Source organism: Anopheles marshallii, chromosome 2 (assembly GCF_943734725.1).
Source record: "Anopheles marshallii chromosome 2, idAnoMarsDA_429_01, whole genome shotgun sequence".
Classification (NCBI taxonomy): Eukaryota; Metazoa; Arthropoda; class Insecta; order Diptera; family Culicidae; genus Anopheles; species Anopheles marshallii.
Window position 1 is genome coordinate 15,839,672 of NC_071326.1, and position 19,013 is coordinate 15,858,684.

General features: G+C 44.3%; 2 protein-coding genes across 2 annotated transcripts; one reads left to right on the forward strand and one right to left on the reverse strand.

Annotated features, from left to right (window-relative positions):
* Nucleotides 1-1,650: 1,650 nt before the first annotated feature.
* LOC128716096 (suppressor of lurcher protein 1) lies at nt 1,651-19,013 on the reverse strand. Its single transcript, XM_053811020.1, has 8 exons — nt 18,779-19,013; nt 5,470-5,618; nt 5,273-5,344; nt 3,806-3,971; nt 3,560-3,677; nt 3,099-3,188; nt 2,663-2,937; nt 1,651-1,763 (listed from the first exon to the last, which is right to left on the reverse strand). Exons 1-8 carry the CDS (start codon nt 19,011-19,013, stop codon nt 1,651-1,653), a joined length of 1,218 nt encoding a protein of 405 aa, XP_053666995.1.
* On the forward strand, nt 11,383-12,594 carry LOC128710416 (uncharacterized). Its single transcript, XM_053805469.1, has 3 exons — nt 11,383-11,489; nt 11,573-11,754; nt 12,509-12,594. Exons 1-3 carry the CDS (start codon nt 11,399-11,401, stop codon nt 12,512-12,514), a joined length of 279 nt encoding a protein of 92 aa, XP_053661444.1. The 5' UTR covers nt 11,383-11,398; the 3' UTR covers nt 12,515-12,594.

Consider the following 19,013-nt stretch of genomic DNA (forward strand, 5'->3'; position numbering starts at 1 on the left):
TAAAATGAAACGAAATTAATTAATTAGTTAATGTGTTGTAAAACAACGCACATATTTTCGTAAAACCACATAACACAGATTTGGAATCCTTAGCACTGGAATCACGATATCGGATTAACGTTATCTGATGAAACATTCTTCTAACAGTGGTTCTAAGCACTGTTTGTAACAAAACACGATGGTTTGGTTCATTCTGTTTACTGATGCTCTTACCAGTTCCAAACCTGAGAGCAAAGCGTACGACGTTCCCAAACAGAGAGGGTAATAAGCTAGTCACGAAAATGCGTGCTGCTGTCGTGTTCTCTGTAACCGCTTCTCGATGGCATTCTGCTTTATTATCATCGTGTGATGTATTCAGCTGCAGGTGGGACATTGTTTTGACTAGATATGATAAAACAGGCGCAAATGTACGCACGACAGTAATCGGCAACGTTGTGTGTAAGCGGTGATAAAAATAAATGAATTGCCGGCGTAATAACCTGTGGCATTGGTGGTGTAAAACATTGGCAGTATTAATTTGTTATCTGGAATGCGCGCGTCTGGGTGCCTGGGTTGGACAGAAATATCAGATTTCTCAGTTCGCACATGATTTATTAACACGCCGGAAAAGGTTTAAGATAGTAGCCTTTTGTATTGATCGATCGTGGGAAAGGAGGTAATGGATCTAATGAAAATGGAAAATGTAGAGGAAGAAATTGTGATAGGACCAATTATGCCCAAAATAATGCCGTGAATTTGCTTTAACTTATAACTTGTTTTCCATCACTTCGTATAGTATATGTACTCGGTGTATGATCAGGGCTATTAGAAACATTTTCATTCTTTTAATATTCGAAAATGACAAATTAAAAATGGTCGAGTTCGTCAGCTACTCGTGGAAAAACATTGTACATGTTTTAATCTCTAGAGGCACTCTTCTGCTGCTGATTAAGGTGATCAGCATTATAAGTGAAACGGAAAATGTCATCTTTTCTCAAAATTTGTATAAGCTTGTGATATGGTTGGCGCTGTAAAGTAAAGACAGAAAAGAAAGAGAAAGAAAAGTTCTCTTTTTTATTTTGTGTTATGCAATTGAACACGATTCTTTAAAATAAGCAACATTTCGAGCAAATATGTTTATGTCACAAAACACAGGTTTATTTCATGCACAAATGAGCTTTGATGAATGGAAAGGTTTTAAAATGATATTGCGCGACTTGGATGGTCTTATTCACCTGATAATTTTTATTTGTTTCTTTAAGGTAAAAAAGCAGTTTCTTTCAATAAGAAAGTAAATAAAAGTCTTATTTTTATCTTATGTTAAACTAGATTTAAAACTTTTATTTGTACAGTGTAAAAAATGACAATTTTTCTTTCACTACAATCCTTCGATCAGTCATTTCTATCGATATTAATATACATTAACATTCTTTACATTTACATCATTCGGAATGTTGATGCACGATCCATGTAATTGATTCGCTTGACGTTTTTAGACATTTGATTTTCCATGTCCTGTTAAGGAAAATTTGAACGATCTGAACGATGTTTTCACGACCTCCACGAATGTCTATTGATGAAGGGGAGAAAAAAAAACATCAGTGTGCGGCTGTTAAAATTGTTATTCCATTTGTTATGTTTTATGTACCGTAATGTGCTGGAATGTTAACATCAGTCTTGACGAAATTTTATTAACTTGTAGCTAATGATACTAATGATGGTGAATCTTGGCATGTTGGTGGGTGAAGAAACTGCCGTAAACAGTGCTACCGGGTACAGCAGGCCTAGAATGGTAAAAGCGACAAGACCATGCGGATTAGGTTATGTGGATCACGTATTTGTTTGTCGGTCGGAACGGAACAGCGGGATGAAAACGAATAAATATGTTTGTTTGCCTGTTATAGAGCAGCTGCGATAGAGCAGCTGAGCTAAATGCACGAAAACATTGTTACTTTACCCAGGAAGGGCGCGTAAACTATGCAGAAAGTATGTAATTAAATGGTGTAGTTTAAGGAAAATACCGCAAAAAGAATCACAAATGTGCTTCAATAAATACAACTTTTAATTAATTGAAATATTTTTAAACAAACATGTACGATATGAAACAATTATTTTAAAAATTTGGTTAAATGTTACGTTAACTTTAAACTGTCAATAAGGATTGTTTATTAATAAAACATACTGTAGCAGCATGAACATGTTATATGAGTACATGCGGCAGTTGCAGGAACGCAAATGTACATAAAAAAATGTAGCGAAAACGTTTTGAGATTTTTATTTGATTGTTTTATTGCTGTTCACACCAGCGCTCCGAATGATAAAACAGCCTAAAGGTATGCAATCAATGAGCATGATGAAATTACGTTCTATTCTGCGTGAATCCACAACATCGCCTAAAGTTATGCAATAATTGAACATGCAACGTTACACCAGTAAAACAATGTTACGCTGAAACGTACATCGAAAGCAGGCGTGTTTTAACGAACATTGATTACTACGCAAAAACTGGTTTAAAAAAATGCAAATTTATTTAAAGCTAAAGTTATCGAAAATATTAGAGAATTCGTAAAGCGTTTAAATCGTTTCCTTTCTTATTGATTGTGATTTAGGCTGCTTGCATGTTATTGACACAGGACAAGTAAAAAAAAAACAAAAGCAATGAAGGCAATCCAAATGTACACACCGTGCAGCCTGCCGGCGGCACTGGTCGTAGTGACCTTGCCAATCGACGCTTCCTCGATCCGCTCCGTCGTCTCGATCTGTACCGTTTCGAACGTGTACAGTGCCCGAAAACCGGTCCCATCCAGACGATCGTTCGATGCCATCGTAATGCGAAAGAAACGGCCATCCGAGCGCACCACAAGCTCACGCCAGTTACCACAGTACATGGCGTATTTGCGATCGCGCGTGACAAAATTAGAAAACTCCACGTAATCGCTGGCAGTGTCCTCGTCGCAGCTGAAAGAGAAAGCGTATCGGCTTAGGGAAAGGTGTCAGGTTGAACGACTCGCCGCGGAGGATGTGATGTGTATTGTACGGTGGTTTTCCTTTCTTTTGGGCCATCGCGTACAACAGCGAGCGGGTGGCGGCCAACAATGAAGCTGCAAAACACTACTTACGGTCGTATTCCTTCGATGTCGAAGTATGTGAAACGCACGTGGACGAAATCGTTGGGTCCACCGTGAAAGAAATAGTTGCAGATGATGTTTCTGTCGATGCAAACAGATGGAAGAATGCGAAACAGACTGTTAGGGCCAATGTGACATTGAGCCATTGTAGTTTTTATTAGATTAAGAATGGTTAACTTAATGTGGATCAATCTTTATTCAGCAGATAATTAAACTACGCACTTGTGCTGTGTACACATAATTGCGCACCCGTTCATCATCCTCCCGAATAAGGTTAAACCAAAACGGTACCATGACGAGCATAATGATGGAATTTGGCAAAGTTGACAGCTGCCATCAACGGTACACGCATGAATGACAGCGTATTTACCTCGCCGGCGATCTTGTTTCAAAAATAGATAGGTCCTCACAAACTGAACCGTTCAATACCGTAAACAGAGCGCAGCTTTTACCTTGGATAAGCACCGGGGAAGTTCGGTGACTGGATCCATCCTTGGTTGGTGGCGTTCCGGAAGTAGTGAAAGGTGCATTCAGACTGGTTCGGTTGATATCCGGTGGGAATCCCAAAATCTGTAGCCAAAATCCCCCCCCGGAGTCGCGATAAGGAAGAGGGAAACGAATGTGAATGGATATTGAATTTGAGGTTCATCATTAATCATGCTCGGCATGCATATGGCCGTGATGGAACGGTTACGCACTTGTGAGAAAGAAAAAGTCCCCGGTAAATCCCTTGTTTTCCGTGTTGTTGTAGCTGCTGCGTAGCTCCAGCAGTAACCGCGAGCCGTCGGAGAGTATCGGCTTAGGTAGTGTGTCACCGCAAAGTGTTTCCACCAGCTCCTCGCGGTCGTTAACGATGTAGTAAACCTGAAAAATAGATTGCAATCGTTTCATCAAGCGGCGACGGGGAAGCCGTGTACGTGTAGGAAGCGGAGAGAAAGAATAAAAGAGAAAAACTAAATTGATCCAATTTGCGTTTGGATATCAATTTTTGTGAGTGCCCGGAATTTCCAATACTCGTCGCAGAATCATACAGGCAATCGAATGCAAATGGAGGGAGCGGTACGGGGTAAATTAATATTCGTACACGCATATCCGGAACGTATCGGTTGTAAAGCATCATGAATGATGTTGATTGTAACGTTTCGCAGCTGTTTGTAATTGTTTCTTTTTCAATTTCCATGAACAACTCAGCTCCATTCGTTTGAGAGTTCCCGAAATGTTTCAATGCGTGGTAGGAAGTGGAATCTTTAAACGTGTTGCGATATTACAAGCAGTTTTAAACTTGATCACGATGGAAGCGGGATCCGATTCAACAGACATCGTTGTTCGGGTCGAATTTCTCATCGTTCTTCAATGATTTATATCCCCAATTAATTGGAAATCATAAAGTATATCGCATGAAAGCTTTCGGTGAAATATTAAAATTGTTTTAGAGGAATTAGTGATATAAACCCAGAGTTTCCAACTCTCAGTTTGAATGAATTTTAATAAAACTATATTTAATTTATATTGTGTTGTGTTTATTACTCGGGTAATACAATAAGCTAAGCGAGTGGAATCACTAGACTTACTCTGTCCATCCCATTGTATCAATGAATTTTATTTGATTCGACGAATTGGCGACAAGAAGGTGCATAACTTCACCTAAGTAAGTACCCGTGTCAGCAGGGATGGGACAAATAACACACGCACGCTACCTGAGCCGCCGGTTAACAAAATGAACTATACAGCAAACTTTTCCCTCTGCCTCATAATGTGCAAGTGGGCCGTAAATAATGGAAGTTAAAATCACTCTGTGTCTGGTGCTCGGTAGCGAACTTGTTATAGCGAGAAGGAACGTTTCTCCTCACTCCACGGTCGATGGGTCGACGCGCACACGGTGTGTAGTATGCCAACGAGCAGGAAGTTTATCATCGAAACCCACAAAAGCGGGTCGAGCCTTTCGCATCTCTTCCTCTGTCCTTCCTCTCTCTCTCTTTCCTTGCTTTTAAAATCCAAATCAAATTCCACGCACCTTTTCCCAGCCGAATGGATGTCACGCCTTTTGAAATTAAATGAAATTGACTAAGCCTACCGAACGTGGCCGATCACCGGTTTGGCAGGCGTACGGATAAAAGACAACTCGGGTACGAGGAAGAAACGGTGTGTAAGTGAAAATTAATTACCATTAGGATATCCGTGTCACCGCATTCGGTTGGGCCGAGCTTCGACGGAAGGCGGAACTCCGAAAAGATGATCTGTTGGAGAGAAAAACGATCTCGGGATTAGATAGACAAATGGGACGAAAAAACCACTCACCCCAACCCACCTACCCACACGTGTGGTTTTGGAAAACGGATTGCCGAAGGGACTTGCGGCTTACCTGAACACGTTCCGCACCATCGCCCACGAACTCGTACAGCTGGCACAAGCTCGATGGGAATAGACCGGAATGCTTCGAATGGGACGGTGCGATACTGCCGTTCCGGATGCGACTAGAGCTGAACACCACTCGATTGCAGCCCTCGGTCCCTGGGAGGCGGGGTAGAAAAGCAAACGAGACGGGAGATCCAAACAATTAATGTACAAAATCTCTTCGCCTTCGCACCGATTTTCGGATGTGATGAAGATGGTTAGCTGTGTAGGCAGACGGTGAGTGATTCGTTGCCGAAATTGCGTGTGGTAGCATCGACCTAGCCTATGCTAACACCTTCTTCAAAAGCTTCTTAACGAAAATGGGTAAACAAAGTTTTATCCGTGCAGAGAGTTGATTTGCCGGGTAGATACCGCATCCGGTCACGCATCAGGTACCGGGCGCCTCCATGGCTCTGCAGTCTGCGACACCACACTTGAAACCGGTGATACCGGTACGGTTTCCCAGCATCAGCTCGACCGCCGCCATGATTTTTGATACGCCCGTTTTGCGTAACCACGGCAACATAAATTTGTGTGTTTGAAGGATATTTTACCAAGGACAGGGGCTATTTTCTAGGCCAGCGCAACACGGCAAAGGCGCGCCGCCCAATAAGCTTCTCTTGCAAGGTAACCTATTTTGGCCCAGGATAATCTTCGGATTAAAAATGTGTACCGCCAAACGATAAACAGTCGGAACCGTGATCGTTACGAGGTGATTTTTTTAAGGACAACATTTCGGAACAGATCATGTAACTAGCAGTAAAGCAGGGAAAACGAATGGTTGCTAAAAATAAGTGATCGTTTCGGTTCTCCTCCACCCCACTGCTCGCAGCAAGTGTATCCTGTTGGTTTTGTTTGTGTTTTGCGCTGCGAACTAATAGATCATGTTGTTATCGGTGTTACAAAGCACCGATAAGCAGGGGGGAAGAACCACAATTGGCGAGAAAGACTCCCGTTGGAACGTGCTTGCGGGACTGAAGGTGGATGACGAATGACAAAGAAATAAACAAAAGCTCTATTTTTAGCGCGCCCATGCAACAATGCTAATGCTAGCGATAATGGGAAACGACCATGTCTAGTGGTTGTATAGTGTGTGTATGTTTTTTTTTGCCATATGTCATGATGTACTCCGTAGTGATCGCTTTTGCGTCACGATCCATACCCATTCGACCGTGAACCAGAAATAGAAAACCATTCACCTGAGGTGGGAAAGGGAGGAGGAGAAGTGGGAGGGAGGGGGGTGGAGTTAAATTAATGCTATCGCATCGATGTGTCATAATCCCCCAGTTACTCGTGAAACACTATATTCGACACTCATTGTACTTGGAACAAAGTGCCTATTCGAGGATCGTGCTCGAAGTACTTTGAACTTCACATTGGATCACGGTCATTCGATCGATCAAAACAAAGCCAGTCGGATGGAAGAGGAGGGCATGTCGGCCTGATCTCCCAGAGGATCATCTCGTTCATCGATCGGCACGAAGCCACGTGCGATATTTTTAAATGTGCATTCGATTTTGATCTTTTCCTCCCGCTTGTGACGATGTGATCTCTCACTGATGATCCACTCCAATCCCCCCCTCGATCATCCCTGGTGGAGTTACATTCCATTTGGGGATGTCCTACCACACTGTGCCAGCCCAACGTCCTGTGCCTGTTCAAGCGACGATGACGTTCGCGCGTACTGGCCACTGCGCCATCACAAGAGAAACACACGAGGAGTCGTAAACGCAGCTGAAGGTGGATTCGGATACGAGTTCGGATCTTTCTTCTTGAGATGTACCAAGACACACGCACACACACACTCAGTCATGGGTGTTCGGGTTTTGCAGGCACCGAAAACCGAGTGGTTCGGGTTTTTGGCAGTGATCATTGTTTTCGGTTCGGCGCAATTGCAAGTGACGGTGCGAGCAGGAAAAACTCACCGCGCCGCACAAAGAGCACCAGATCGTACCGAGGTAGGTGAAGCAGGAAAGGATCATCCCCGAACAACCACCCCACAGCTTCTCACCCTGGGCGCATGGGGAGGAATCGACCAGTGGCGCTGGTTATTAAACCCTCACCAGTATCAGCCTAATCAGTCTTGAGTTATCTCGCACCACGAACAGTTGGCTATCCGGCAGCTGCTACTGAGTATTGAATCTGTAAGACACCAACGTTCTGTTCTGTTTTTTTTTTGTTCCCACCAAACTGGTTGCTGACCGCTCATCGCTGCATCCTTTCCACGCCGGTTTGGAAGGCTTGCGGGATTGTGTGCGCTGTACGCTATTAAACGTGATGGAAGGTTTTTGTGATAAGGGACTACCCAAAAAATACCGGCACAACACAACGCAGGTGGTGATGAATAATTCAACTAGTGGTGATATGGTTTCACGGCGATGAAATAAAAGTCAGGGCGAGAGAAAAAGAGCCTTCCTGGCTTACTGGTTGTTTCCCCAACGCGGTGAACGTGTGCGGTGTTCCATTTTTCCTGGGTATTCTAACCGGGAACAGGCCGTCGCTAGTGCTTAGATCCGATTCGGTCGACCATTTGTAGTGACTGACGGGAACGGGTTGGTGTTGACTTTTTTAGCGGTGGCCGAATGAAAAAAATCGAGCTTCAAACATGTTAAAAAATAAAATACTTTTTTGTTGTATTCTCCGTGTGAAAACAAGCGGTGGGTGCATTCCGTCGCTTGGGTGACTCCTGGCTGTTGACTGTTGAGGCTCGTGATGATTTAAATAATGTAGCATGTTTTTTTGTTTGTTTTGTTTTGTACCGCATCCGTGTTGCAAAGCCCCGATTATTTGTGATGTTCTGGTAGGTTGGAAATTTTCCCTTTCGGATTAGCACATTTCCCTGAATTGCCTGAGTGCCCCATTACCTGCTAGCTCCAAAAAGGGACGTTAGCTATGAAGTATTTGTTTTTGGATGAAAACAGTTAGAACTGCTCACGAATCACTCTGAAACTAGTAACAAAATGGCAAAAGGTGATAAAAATTAAAGATGAATTTGATCGTTTACCAGTGTGTTTGTGTGAATGAGGCCGATAGGAGGGGAAGAAAAAAAACCACCATGTTACCACCGTACATCTTCACCAGAAATTGTGCTGCCAGACGCAAATTCGAGCCATTTCGATGGTGCTAAAAATAATTATCCTCCTTCCCTTGGCCGCAATGGGGGTTTCGCGTTGGTACTGAAGTTTTTCGCCACGCTCTTGCGTAAAGGTGCCGTATGCCTTTATTTTCCCGCGCCCGTCCATGTCTTGCCACTCCGCTGGATCCATTACTCCCTTCCCATTATGAACGCGAGTGAGACCCGCTCTGGGAGCAGGGATTATCTTCCGATCTTGACTTACGCGCTCGCGAACCATCCCGGTCGCACAAGAGACTGGGTTACGATTTATGTGAACGGTTGAGCACATACCGGCACATCGGCGGGGATGGTGCCCAACCACTTGTGCGACTGGTCTGCTGCAAGTGTTTATACCATTTCCACTCGCACGGTTCGCCGTTTTAATGTCTGGCTGATGCTCAGCACTTTTTGCTGTTGTTTCGGCGCTCTGTGTCCCCTCGAGTGACACTTGAAATTTAGCAGCAGCAGCAGCAGCAGCAGTACACACATTCAGAGGTGGCATAAAAATAATTCCTTCGCATCTTTTCGACCCCATAACGGTGTTCGGGTGTTACCGGTGCGGTATCATATCGATACGATTGGGCCATCGGAAGCGAAAAGTGGTCGAACAATGGTTGTAGTGTGGCATTGCACCCCTCTAGCGTGCACCCCCTGAACGGGTAGTTGGACAGAGGGGTTGGAAAGGGGTTCCCCCCGCGCCACACCAGGTTGGTGGAAGAATATGTTTATTTTTGCCCGCTGCTCGTTATTTCTACATGCTGAGAGAAAAGCGAGAAAAACACACATACACACAACTACACCATTCCCCGTCAGATTACCTCAATGTTTTGTAGCTCAGGGTGGCTAGAAGTCGTTTAACGTGATTTTGCCAATCTTTCCACCAGCTGGCTGTGTCCTTGCCGGGTGGCTCGTTCGAGGATCGAGGATCGTTCGAAGGAGAGGGTGCAAGAGAGCGCGCGAGAAAAGCTCATTTGAAAATGTAATAACGGGTTCGGTTCAATTTTCACGCCATTCTGGCACTTGGTCCTTTTTGCCTGCTATTCGCTACATTGCCGGGTGACATACAGTCAAATGAAACTGCACCGGGAGCAGGATGTTTTTTTTCTCTCTCACTCTCCCTCTATCCTGCCAATGTAAACGTTTGTGGCGCTTATGCTGCCTGTTTATTTCTCTGACAAACCCGGGGAGGGAGTTGTATTGCACCGCACGGTGATGCAACTCGAGAAGCCACGAGCAGCGTCAAGGTGCTTAGAACAGAACGGGCGCATTCTGCAAGTGATTCATCACCCGTTTACTCACACTCAACAAACTCGTTTACTCGGACAACAAAAAAATAAAACTCGTCTAAACTGTCGGTAGTAAAAATGGCTCTCGCCTTCACGAGCATACGAGTCGGTCAAGCACGTCACGACGAACGGTAGCATATTTTTAAAAATAGTTTTCCCACCCCACCACGCGGGAACAAATTTTCCCCCATCCGGGCCACCGAAGCCACGACCCGCCGCGACAATAATTGGCCTAGACGAGGGGCGACCGGCTGCAGAAGAACCATTCGGAAGGGGGCAGGTCCCGTTTGGGGCCAAATTGTGCAATGCGAAAAATGTTACTTCAAACCACCCAGTTGCACCATGGCTCGCGAGGTTGTGATGCGAATGCGCTTGGTTTCGTTGCTGGCTGGCCAGATTCTTCTTGCTCGGACTCGGTACGAATCGAATAACACAGTAGCCGGTACCGCTACTTGCTATGCGTGCCTAGGGCCTCCCCCTCCCCCCCGCCAAAAGGTCGGAGCACCGTGTCGGGGCACATTCTCCGAGCGCTGGGTGCATGCCTGGGTCTTTTTTCCCCCAATGCTCTTCTTCTTTTTGGGGGAGCTCACATTCCTCGACCCGCCCGGTCGATTACGGTCGGGAGGATCAATTACTCCCCAAAGGGCAGCATAGGGTTCGCCGGCCAAAAAGCGGAACCCCCGAAACCTCGCAAGGGCAATGGGGTGAGTGAAATATTTCACCCACAACAAAATAAAAGCACCAATTTATGGAAGTACCCGTTGGCTGTGCTTGTAAATATTGCCCGCACAAAGATAGGGTACCGAGGTGGCATATGGTGCATGTATCATCGTTTTGTTTGGGCTTTTGTTTGCTGTACGATTTCATCCCGCTGAGTTCGGGATTGCAAAACTTTTCTCCCAACTTTGGGCTTTCGATTCAATGAGGGTTTTTTTTTTTGTTTTCGTTACAACGGGTTCCCTCGGTGGCATAATTATCACACCCCTTATGGTGCGTGTAACTGTAACGGAACCGGGTTACAAAATGGCAACACATTGGGACGTAAATATGCAGCATTTTAAAAAGCCACAATTACAATCCCGCTGTCCGATGTCCGAGCTCCTCCCGTTGGCATAGTCACCGCGTTCTGTAATTTATGAAACGAGCGCTTTTCTTTGGAACCGTTGCCAATTGTTCGTTTAATAGGGGTAAGGGTTTGTTGCGGCACCGTTTGATGATGGAGCATTTTCTCTCGGTCGGCACATATATCATACGTAAATGGTGGAATTACTGCACTCTGTTTGTTTTGGCTCAATTAGTTATCCCTTTGTGGAGTTATTGCCAACGGAACTCTGCGTGGAGCAGGATGCTGAAAAGCCATTCCCCAACTGGAAACGGGCACGAGCGATCGCATGCCATTGATTTTCCATTCAACTCTCGTTACTAATTACCGCTGTTTTTCTGCGTTCTCAATGCGTACGTTTCAGTAACATCGCAAACAAAAACCACAACCGAAAATGTTCAAGTCGCATCTGGAAATGATCGGAAGCTACGAGCCCATCAGCAAGAAGGCTCGCTTCTTCAACACCTACCTTAAGTCGCTGAAGGGTAAGTGAATATCTGGCCGCGTTTGGAAAACCTTTCCCCAACTGCTTGGACGCTATGATAACGCAACAATAATTCCCACGCAGGATCCCAAGACATCATGGCCAAGGAGAAGCGCAGCTACAGCTCGACCTTCGAATCGCAGAGCATCTACAGTGACTCGAAATTCGCCTGCGAAAGAGTCAAGTCGCCCGGCTACCACTACAACCCGGTCAGCAAGGACACTTATGGCGTTACGCCGAGAAAGATCAACGCACGCGATTTTACCGTAAGTGATCCCACCCCTGATGCTCCCTGTGTTCATGCACCCGTTATCATTTGGGGTCACATTCGTCACAGCCGCGGTATGCGAGGAGTTGCTCACATGGCCAAAAATAGATAGATTCTTTAACAAACTAAAGCGAACAGGAAAAAAACGGTGTGCACAGGAAGTTTTGGGTCAGCGGTGTTATCGTTTCGGGTGGCTAGCGAGACACCGGACCGCAACCGCCCAACTGCCTCACAGGAATGCGTTCAAGGTGATAAAAATAAGTTCAACACTCATAGTGACTGGGGGAATTTATTTTTATCAAACACAACACATAGAATCAATTCGGATTGTCTGCTAAGAGAATGGTGTGTTCCTGTAACGATTTGCAATATATCTTTAACGCAAACGAGTGTGTACGTCAGGCACGTGGAAGCGGCTGTGGAACAGTCGGGTTGTCATTCAAAACGGTGATAAATGATCTTCACCAAAGTTTAGACGGTAGAGCAAGATCAGTTACGCGTACTGTGCGGGAGTTTGCTTTTAATGGGGCGACTGTGATACGATAATAGGAACCGACCAAATCGTGTGTATGAGGGTGTGGGAGTTTTATTCACGTCCACACATCCCTTAGTTTATATCTGCTGTCAGATTCATTCAACAAACTTTCGACCGATAATAGCATCAATTAATTTCTGTTTTATCTCTCTTCTCTTCTACTTTCTCCCTGCCATGTGGCCATGCATGCATCGGTTTGACCTTCGCGTTGGAGCAGCGCTAAATATCGTGTAGCAGTAATATCTTTTTGTCTTAATGTGTCCCTAAGTTCTTGAACAAGTACTACACCAAGAAACCAAAACATCTACCAATGTAATGATATAGATTTTAACCTTCGAATGACAGAAAAAGACACACCACCACGTTCGAAATCACAGACAGGCACACCGGTACACAGACCAACCAAAAAAGGAAAAGAATACACGCACCAGCGCTAGATGTTGATAATTAAGTGAGCATGAAAAGTTTTTTTTCGGTTTTCTGCTCATGAGTCGATCCGGGGGGAGGTGACTCGTGTGCCCCCTTTGCGAAGTATGACGCAAAACGTGACCATTCCCGGCAGGACACACACGCGCGCGCTCGAAGAAGGGTAGAAAGAGCAGCAGCCACACGCGCTGCCCGATAACAAACGGTGGCGAGTTTCTATTTCTGTTCCTCGAGAACTAAGATACTGCACACAAGAACGCGCACATACACACACGCATACGTACAAGGACGGACGAACGGCAACACACTACCAACGAACTCGAGCTGCCCAACAGCTCAAATATGCAAATTCGATTTATAAAGAGCGAGAGCGAAAGAAACTAATTGAAGACGACAACAATGCACGGACTAACTATTTTCGAACAGCAGCATGAATTAGTAGCTCTAACAACCAGCTTAAGATCCCAAAACAACAACGTTTCAATCGATCAATCGAAAAATCCCGATCGGAGCAGCAACATCAGCATCGTCGGGTATGGACAACAACAGGCTAAAGACGCCTTTCGAGGAATGGAATGGAAACCGCTGTGATCACCTGCTTGGGAATGCGACTGTGGGCGCGATCATCGGAATGCCCGGATGGAACACCTGCAGTCACCCGTAACCGGACAGCCAACAATCGGAACAGCACCAGAGATAACTGACCAAGACATCCACTGAGCAAAAGAACGAGCGAGTGCGCAATGCTGGGGCCCACTGTACCGAAGCAGCGCCTGCATTCAGCGAAACTAGAGATCCATTCGACCAGCCGGACGGAAGCGGGGTAATTTGCGCGAACGCAACCGTGTATCCTGCAAGGAATCTCCCAACAAGAAAACACACAGACATACAACAACAACAAAAAAACCAAACAAACAAAACACTATATTTTTCTTTTCATTTACCATTATGTGTAAAATATTTTTTTCTTTTATTCGTAAAGTCAAGGCTGTATAAGTTATGAGAGCGAAATGAATAAAACACCAAAAAAAAAGAATAAAATCGTCAAAACCGATAAAGATTTAAACGTTTTATTGCACTGCAGTCGAATTGGTGAGAAATTGTGAGGTTTCGTCGTCTGAGATGAAAGGTTTGGAAATCTTTCGGTTCTTAAAGTGGTAATGCATTGCCATTTAATAGTTTCAGCTGGTTGCTTGCTAAATGTGAAAGCATGAAGCATAATCGCGCCCAGCCTGAGCGTCTCATACACCGACGGGTTTCGCCGTTATCACCACGCTCCACGGTGCGGAATTCCCGGGTTTGAAAAATAATTTACACGAGTTTTCTTCGACAAGAGCACTAAACGATGGCCTCATTACTGGAATGGTTTTCTAAAGCAAAACAAAAAATGGCAAAGCGCTACGAAAGAAGTATTTGCCGTTCCTTCGTACACTACGATATGCACTGGACAAATGTTGTCTAACGAAGGATTTATATTTTTTTACTCTTTTAAAGTATCAAGTGCAATTATTTTTCAGTCCCAATGAATGTTTGCTAGCAGCGCACAAATTGCAGGCACATATGTGCAGGCAGCATGGTTAGAGACATACGAGAGCTTTCCCTCAACTACTACATCAATATGGTGTAACTGTGCGGTAAGGTAAGAAGTGAATATGTTGAGAGTACCAGCAACAAATCGCAACCATCTTAAGGTAATCACTTTACGAAACTCGTCATACGTCGGCACACATTTCACTCCGACCGGCCAGAAGTTTAAAGCTAAGCCTGTTGCTGCAACGGGTAAGCACTTTGCAGCATCAAATATTCATAATGTCAATGTTTGCCAGGGCGAGCGAGAAACCTAATGATGGCAAGAAACTTCGTTCGGTTGATGCTTGAGCACTGAGCGGTGAGTTTTGTTTTTCGTTGTTGATTGCTGCCACAGTTGATCGATCGCATGTCGAAATGTTCACCTGATGGCATTATGGTTTGGGGGCATTGCTGATAAAGTTTGTTTGAAGTTTGGCATGTGGATTGTGAGCGAAAGTATGGCTGTCAAAAGCATACGGACTTTTATCCAACTTTTGGTGAAATATTTTCAACTCACATAATAATAATCTTTTATTTTACTAGCCATTTCTATGCTTTGTGGTGATTGTCTGGAATTTATGCACTAAAATTTTGGATTTCTTGCATTTTATTTTTATAACTCAGACATGATTTAGTAACGATGTAGTGTACGTATCAACGTACGTAACGATCGCAAATAGTGTCATCAAATTCCCAAACATCCGTCGTACAAAAGAACACATTGATAAATGACATTGGTAATAATCATAAGTAATCAAAAAACACATAAAACCAGTATTATTCTAGGGCATTAAATGAACAAAACGATTGCAACGCCATCAGAAAGCAAAAAGTTAATAATCAAATCCTTTGCACGTGGCACACCAACTCCTAACGTTCATCGGTCGTCACGTACGATCGAGGCCACCTGAAACGATTAACCGTTTTACACTCTGAAAAACGCCCGCTGTCACCCGACGAGGAACACGCTCATCTCGTCCGGGCCACACCGGGATGGCGATGAACATGAAACGATTACGGCAATAAGGCGTCACGGGCAGGATATTGTTGTTGCCGTTTCGTGGCTCTGGCTCGGGAAATTGTGAAGGCGTGCGAAAGCTTTCCCCAGTTCCGGCAAATGGCGTACCGGAAGCGGAAATTTGATAGCACCCGTTGTGCCGTTTGCGGTCGGTGGTAAAACGCCGCGTGCATGTGCGCGGAATCCGGTAGAAGGTTTTATTGAATTGCACTACTAACAGCATTACTATTGCCTGGTAATAGGGTTTCCTCTCCGTTCGGATAGTTCACCCGATCGTGGCGCAGCTAGTGGTAGCTGTGCGGTAAAATAAATGAAGGTACAGAGCATTGCATTATTCACTTAACAGGAACACTGGGCGAAGCATAGTTTTACAATCGTGTAGAAAGTATCATTACACTTACTATTTACGGACGTTTTATTACTTATCATTTTAATGGTATTTGCACCAATTTTGAAGACTAACAACTATGGATTGCTTTTAGGAACATACTATGCTGAATGTTGTTCGAAGAAAGCAAGAAAAGGATTTCAAGGAAGTTATAACAAACCGTCGGAACCCAAATGAATCTTAAAGGACATGCCCTTGGGATGTTAAATTTTCGGTAAAAAAGCGCCTAAAGTTATAAAAAGTGTCCTTATTACAACCACCAACAGGAACGTGAGGGAGTTTTATTACGAAATTGGAAGTCTTCCTCATTTAGGCGAATTGTTTCTATGGGAAACCATAACGTAACCTCAAAATACATCATCCGGAGTAAACTTCAAAAAGTTCTACAAAGTGTGATGCACATGAATAAAATAATAATCGTTTTATAACCAAAGGACATCGAGGCAGAAGGGATGCTCATTGCTTATGATTAGATATAGCAGATGAAACATTCATCCGACGGGACCTTGATTGATGCCGACGGAATCGCCAGCCGTTCACAGCGAAGCGAAACTTTTTGATCGAAAGGCCACCTAATGAAATCGTAATTACTTGCCATCTCTGTGGTCTGCGTTCGTATCGCTTCCGGTCCTTCTCGGCGAAAGCTATGTTTCATCTTGTCAAATGATCTTGCCAGAAACTGAAAACGAAAAACACACACACACGCGTACACACGTCCGACCTGCTGGATGTTACCGTTGTTCGAAACGAGCATAATCGAACTTGGTGACAAATGGGACTGAACCTCTTTTTTTTTTATTTTGGTTAGTAGGATATTCTGAAACAGCCCACCCCACTGTAAGCCAGCTGGTTCACATTGCTCCATCTGTGTCTCTGTAGTGTGTCCAATATATAGTACAGGATGTCGAAACAGCCCGGGGCAGGTCATTTCGATAAGTGATGCCAAAGAGCAGAAAAATAAGGGGAAACAAAACTCGGACGTGGTTCGTGATGCCGTTGGTAAATCGATTATTTTCCAATCGGCGTCTATGTTTCCTTTTTTTCTTTGATGCTGTTTTGGGTGATCAGTTGCTCGCCAAAACGACCATCGATGGAAGTTAGCGTTAGTGGTAACGGTCATGATTAGATTCTATCGTAGAAATCAATTCGGAATCGTTTGGGATGATAACCATCCCCACCGAGAGACTTTTGGGACAGAGAACGTCCAAGAGCAAGCGATGTATGAAATCGATTTTATTTCTGGTCCAAGATCTCAAAAGAAGATACGGGATGGTTGGATAGGCTGTAAGCAATCTCTTCTAGGAACTAATTATTGTACTCGACTGGACAATACTCTACATAACAGCCACTGAAAGCTCTAGCCACAGAGCAGACCCGAAGCAATGAGATCGTTTGATGTATCGGTTCTGCTATTGCGGCAGCTCTATTATTCTCCCCTTGGCTGAGACAATAATCATGTGAGGATGCAGTAGATGCAAAGGATGCAGGAGGCTGTTCTTAAGCTCGCTGCCAACCGTGATTGGTTAATTTCTCGCAAAACACACGTGACAGTACCAATTAATCTTGCTCGATTGTAGAAATTATGCAGCATTTAGCAATGCTTCGCTCGTGGGCTTCATTATACCGACCTCAGTAGGCATCTCTCTGGCATTGACAGTTGCTGTGCGCGAGTGTGGTGCATTAGTTTCGCATACAAGCGGTTTGTGGGATTCAATTGGTGAGAAGACAATCCATTTCAGATATATTATCATAAGCAAATCGTACAAGGAGTTGCAACTAAAATCATGTTAATGCCAGTGAAATTAGTAATGCAATTTATTACTTAGCTATTTGATACCCTGTGGACAGCGTGCGGTAACGAAAGACAATAAAAATGGGACACCAAACAACAAAGGCACTCAAACGCACCTCAAACGTCTCCCGTGCCGCTTTTATTCACCCTTTTGCGATGTAATCTTTTGTGACACCTGTTAGGAGACAAGCGTAATCAACTTTTGCCGGTTGCAACTTTACAATGGTGACCGCACCGTTTGCGGAAACGACGAAAGTTTGCGTTTCCCCGGGTGCCGGAAAGTGGCGAAGCGTTGTCAGACAAACTTTCCCAAACGATCCTCATTTCCGGCCTAGGTCTAGGTCATCCTTTGCCCGGAGCTCAGTGTGTGCGTGTTGAGGAGCGTGTGTTAAAAGTCAACAAATTATAACATTCTGCCGGCAGAATGTGTAACCGTACCGAAACGAGGGTTGGTAAAATGGTAACCGCCCAACTGTCCGGAAATGGAGTTGGTTGTAAAATCATACCCGGGTGAGATAATTAAGTGCGATAAAATAAATGAAACGCTGGAGGCATGCGTACATTTTGCACTGCTCGAGTGATACATCGTCTAGTACAGAAGTTCTAGTGATATGGAGAGAAGTGTAATAGATTGGATATGTATTTTTCGTGTGGAGGACATACTTAAGAAAGGTATTGAATGGATTTGAAATTGATGTAAATATGTCTAAATTTATCATTGTAGAATGTACTCAGAAATAACAAAAAAAAAAAAATGGAAAATGAAATGTTTAGTGGAATAATTTAGTGCTTGGATGTTGTGTTTGGAATGAGAAATTCTATAATTTCTTAAGCATAGCACAGGCTTTATGGATACGCAAAGGCTTGATACATTGAAATCAAAAAAAGCAATAAGAAAGCGCAGGAAAACTATTACTTTAACCCAAATAATAAACCTTAAGAGCGTCAAAGAAAGAGTAGCGCCTTGCGTATATCCTCTTCGGGCCGACAGGGAAAGACATTAAAATTGAGAAGTAGATTTAAAAGAAAACTTTTCCCACTTTACGATCCTTCCGTTGGATTCGCCAACCCGTGAAAGCTCGCAAGTAATAAAATACAGACGATAGAATGAACTGCCATTTTCTTAACCGAACGTCGTTAGCTTCGCAAATTCGCTTCCCCGAGAACAGAGAAGCGCACACGCGCCCAAAGTCGCATCAGCTCGTGCAAGCAAAACCTCACATCGCATAGTGTACGAGCATGCGACTAATCTCTCCCTCGGTCGTAAATGGCACGAACTACGCATAAGGCTTACCTTTTAAGTGCGACCTTTCGCGCCCGCTGCTTGCGATCGCACCGATCGGGCCGACGAAATCCGTTGGAGATTTTCCCACCGCACCGGCCATACCGACGATGCTGTTGGTGCTCATCGGTGGATTTCCACCGCCACTGCTGCTGCTGCCGCCGGTCGATGTTGTCTGCAGTGGTAGCAGCAGCATCAAGTGTAGCATGAAATTCGTCACCTTTACTAATTGATGAGCGTGTTCCAT

What these genes read in the sequence shown, in the direction of transcription:
- LOC128716096 (XM_053811020.1), bottom strand. Translation starts at nt 19,013, where the DNA reads ATGGAACACGCTCATCAATTAGTAAAGGTGACGAATTTCATGCTACAC. An exon ending in CGAAAGGTCGCACTTAAAAG is followed by an intron (nt 5,619 to 18,778) that starts GTAAGCCTTATG and finishes CCCGCCTCCCAG; the next exon opens with GGACCGAGGGCTGCAATCGA. An exon ending in GTGACACGGATATCCTAATG is followed by an intron (nt 3,972 to 5,272) that starts GTAATTAATTTT and finishes TCTATTTTTCAG; the next exon opens with GTTTACTACATCGTTAACGA.
- LOC128710416 (XM_053805469.1), top strand. Translation starts at nt 11,399, where the DNA reads ATGTTCAAGTCGCATCTGGAAATGATCGGAAGCTACGAGCCCATCAGC. An exon ending in CTACCTTAAGTCGCTGAAGG is followed by an intron (nt 11,490 to 11,572) that starts GTAAGTGAATAT and finishes ATTCCCACGCAG; the next exon opens with GATCCCAAGACATCATGGCC.